This window comes from Anastrepha ludens, chromosome 4, assembly GCF_028408465.1.
Source record: "Anastrepha ludens isolate Willacy chromosome 4, idAnaLude1.1, whole genome shotgun sequence".
Lineage (NCBI taxonomy): Eukaryota > Metazoa > Arthropoda > Insecta > Diptera > Tephritidae > Anastrepha > Anastrepha ludens.
In genome coordinates this window covers 128,765,430-128,768,443 of record NC_071500.1, presented here as the reverse complement: position 1 = coordinate 128,768,443, position 3,014 = coordinate 128,765,430, and the positions used below count along the sequence as shown (strand labels likewise).

General features: G+C 36.4%; 1 protein-coding gene across 1 annotated transcript; it reads right to left on the bottom strand.

Moving 5' to 3' along the window:
- On the bottom strand, positions 1-1,263 carry LOC128861166 (putative nuclease HARBI1). Its single transcript, XM_054099093.1, has 3 exons — positions 1,134-1,263; positions 932-1,076; positions 1-865 (listed from the first exon to the last, which is right to left on the bottom strand). Exons 1-3 carry the CDS (start codon positions 1,233-1,235, stop codon positions 489-491), a joined length of 624 nt encoding a protein of 207 aa, XP_053955068.1. The 5' UTR covers positions 1,236-1,263; the 3' UTR covers positions 1-488.
- Between the last annotated feature and the right edge of the window lie 1,751 nt (positions 1,264-3,014).

The following is a 3,014-nucleotide window of genomic DNA, read 5'->3' as shown; positions in this document are numbered from 1 at the left end:
TGTTAGACAAGCAAATCGGTGTGCAGGAGAGGTTATATTCAAAAGTTTCGGAAGGTGTTGGGGCACAGGAACTACATTTTAAATATGTAAAAAAAAGAACTGAAAGATCTGACTAGGTCGGTTGACCGTCTGGGTGATCACCAGAAGAAAAACAATGAAATTCTCCAAGCTTTTCTTGAGGAGACAAAAAGACATAATATGGCTATGGAGACAAATGCTATTGAAAAATTAAGGGTGAAACAAGAACTTTTAAGCATTGAATTAGGAGAAGTTAACAAGCAATTGAGACTTAAAAAATTACTGTGAATTAGAAATTTGGTTTAGATTAAGTTTTAAAGTGCAACATTTGCCAAGAAGGCTTTTATATTTTAAGTTTAAGTTTTAATGTGCAACATTTGCCAAGAAGGCTGTTTTTATTTTGTTCTTAAGAAATATATACAAACATACATATATTTATGTACGTTAAATGAAAACAAAAAAATGTTTCTTTATAAAAAGCTGTGTAGCATTTCATTCCGGATTTGGTTTGCTTCATTGGTATACCTTTGATGTTGTACAGGCTCGCCATTTTCATACTCTTCACTTTCAAAAACCCCTTCTAAATATTCGTCTGAAATATTATAATGGATCCGAATGTTGTGAAGTGCCGCCGCAACATTAACAATTTGAGCCACTTTTTCCGGAGAATAATGAAGTTGGCGAGCTGAGAGCAAGCATCGACACCAATTCTTCCAGACACCTATTGTGCGTTCAACAATATTGCGACCCGAGCTATGGCTTTTATTGAAACGGCTTTGGGGTGTATTCGCTCCGGCATTTCGGAAGGGCGTTATCAGCCAGGGTAAAAGTGGGTATCCAGAGTCACCTAGGGAACATTTAAATCAAAATTACTTATGTATTGTTAACTGTTTCGTTTTTGTCATATATGTACCCAACAATCTAGTGCTTCTGTGTCCATTTTCATACATGGTTTGGAAATGTCTTGAAGCCTCACTATTTTCCCAAATAAAGGAATCGTGACTTGCACCTGCGTACCTACTGTTCACATACCTTATTCGCTGCTTATGGTCACATATCTTAAGATAGAAAAAAGTCATTTTATTAGTCAATTAAAATTTCAGAAATTAACTTACTATCATTGCATTAATACTGTAATATCCTTTCCTATTATAATAAAGGTGCGAATTGTCTCCAGCAGGTTTCAAAATCTTTATGTGGGTGCCATCTACGCACATAACTATGCCGGGAATTCTTGTTTTTCAAAAAAAATATCTTTTGGCTTCAAGCTCTTCAGTCTCGGTCATTGCCAAACTTATCCATCTGGGGCATAGTGTTGCCTCTAAAATATTTAAAACTTCTGACAGTACTATGGACACTGTGGACTGCGCCATGCCAATATTAAAATCCTGCCCAGTACCATTTTGATAACCCCCTTCAGCAAAAAATCTTAGACAGGCTTCTAGTTTGAGCTCTGGCGATATCGACCATGTTTTAATAACAGGAAGCATTTCCCTCTTTAATATGTTAAGAACATATTGGAAAGCTATCTTATTAAGACGGAATTGCTTAACAAATCTACAAGAAGAGTTCATATAAATTTTCATCAATTGTCCTTAAAAAGTGAACTTACACATCATCCGGCAACTGGAACACGTCAACAGCATTATCCCTTACTTTTTTCCAGGTTCGTCTTGCATCATTGTTTGTACTTTCATTAAAATCCAAAAAAAAAAGCTATTGAATCCATTTTATTTAACAAATATTTATTGGTCTTTTGCACAGCTGATTATGCTGATAACACAGTTCACGGATTGTAATGCAGTGCATCCGTCGGTAACAATAATACCATTTTTGTGAAAAAGTGAATCGAGTGCGGATCGAGTTAACTCCCGCCGCATATCATCCGACGTTTATCATAATAGGCATGAAAATTTCTCAAGAAATCCAGCGCGCATTCATAGGCACAGCATTGCATGTACAGTAGGGCGGGTCGATTTAAAAATCGCTCATTGCTCTATGAAAATCGTATTCTAGGGATCAAAATAAGAAACTTTGCCGAAGGAACCATACCTCTAAAACGAATTCTGATGTCCCCCAATTTCAAAATATCACCATTTTTGGCCTTTACGTGAAAAAATCAGCTAAATGGCTATGTTTTTTCTTTATTTTTATTTATTTATAATATTATCTATTTTTTCTCTTAAGAAATTTATTTAGTCAGAACATATGTAAATGAATGAATGTGAGTTATAGAAAAGAAACTAAAAAGTTCGACCCATATTGGGGGACATCAAAAATCGTTTTAGAGGTGTGGTTCCTTCGGCAAAATTTCTTATTCTGATCCCTAGAATATGATTTTCACAGAGCAATGGGCGATTTTTTTGCCTTCCCACAAATCGACCCGGCCTAATGTACAGTAACCTTGAACAGGCAGCTGCGGTTGTCGAGCATTTAGAAACATATATTTACATACATATATGGGTGCAAACATATTTACGGAGCCGCGGGCACTCGACTTGACAAAAATTGAATATTGGCAAATAATTCTACGCGAAATATTCCAATATTGACTATTTTCGAATTGTCGAGAAAATTAGCATATGGGCGGCTCGTTTTATGAATGAAAGTACTTGCTCTTAGAACTATGAGCTCGAATTTATAAATCAATTTTTTGACGAGTTTTTGTTGCACAGTACAATAGTTGAAACTGTTCGGCGCCGCCGCGACTGTTCAGCGCTATGGCAACTAGGATGATGGCCGCTACGCCTGCGCCTATTAATGCATTTTGTTCTTGTAGTCGCTAGGCATAGAATTTTAGCTTTGGACGACATACGCATTTACAGGAATAAAGTGAGTGGCCTGTGTGTGCGGTTGTATGTAGATGCATATGTGTATATTAATAAGCATTGTTTTGCTGGAAGTTCAGAACACAAATATGTATGTACGTACATAGGCTAGGCCATAGTATAGCATACATACATATGTATACAAAATTCAAACCAAGCGTCCTACGA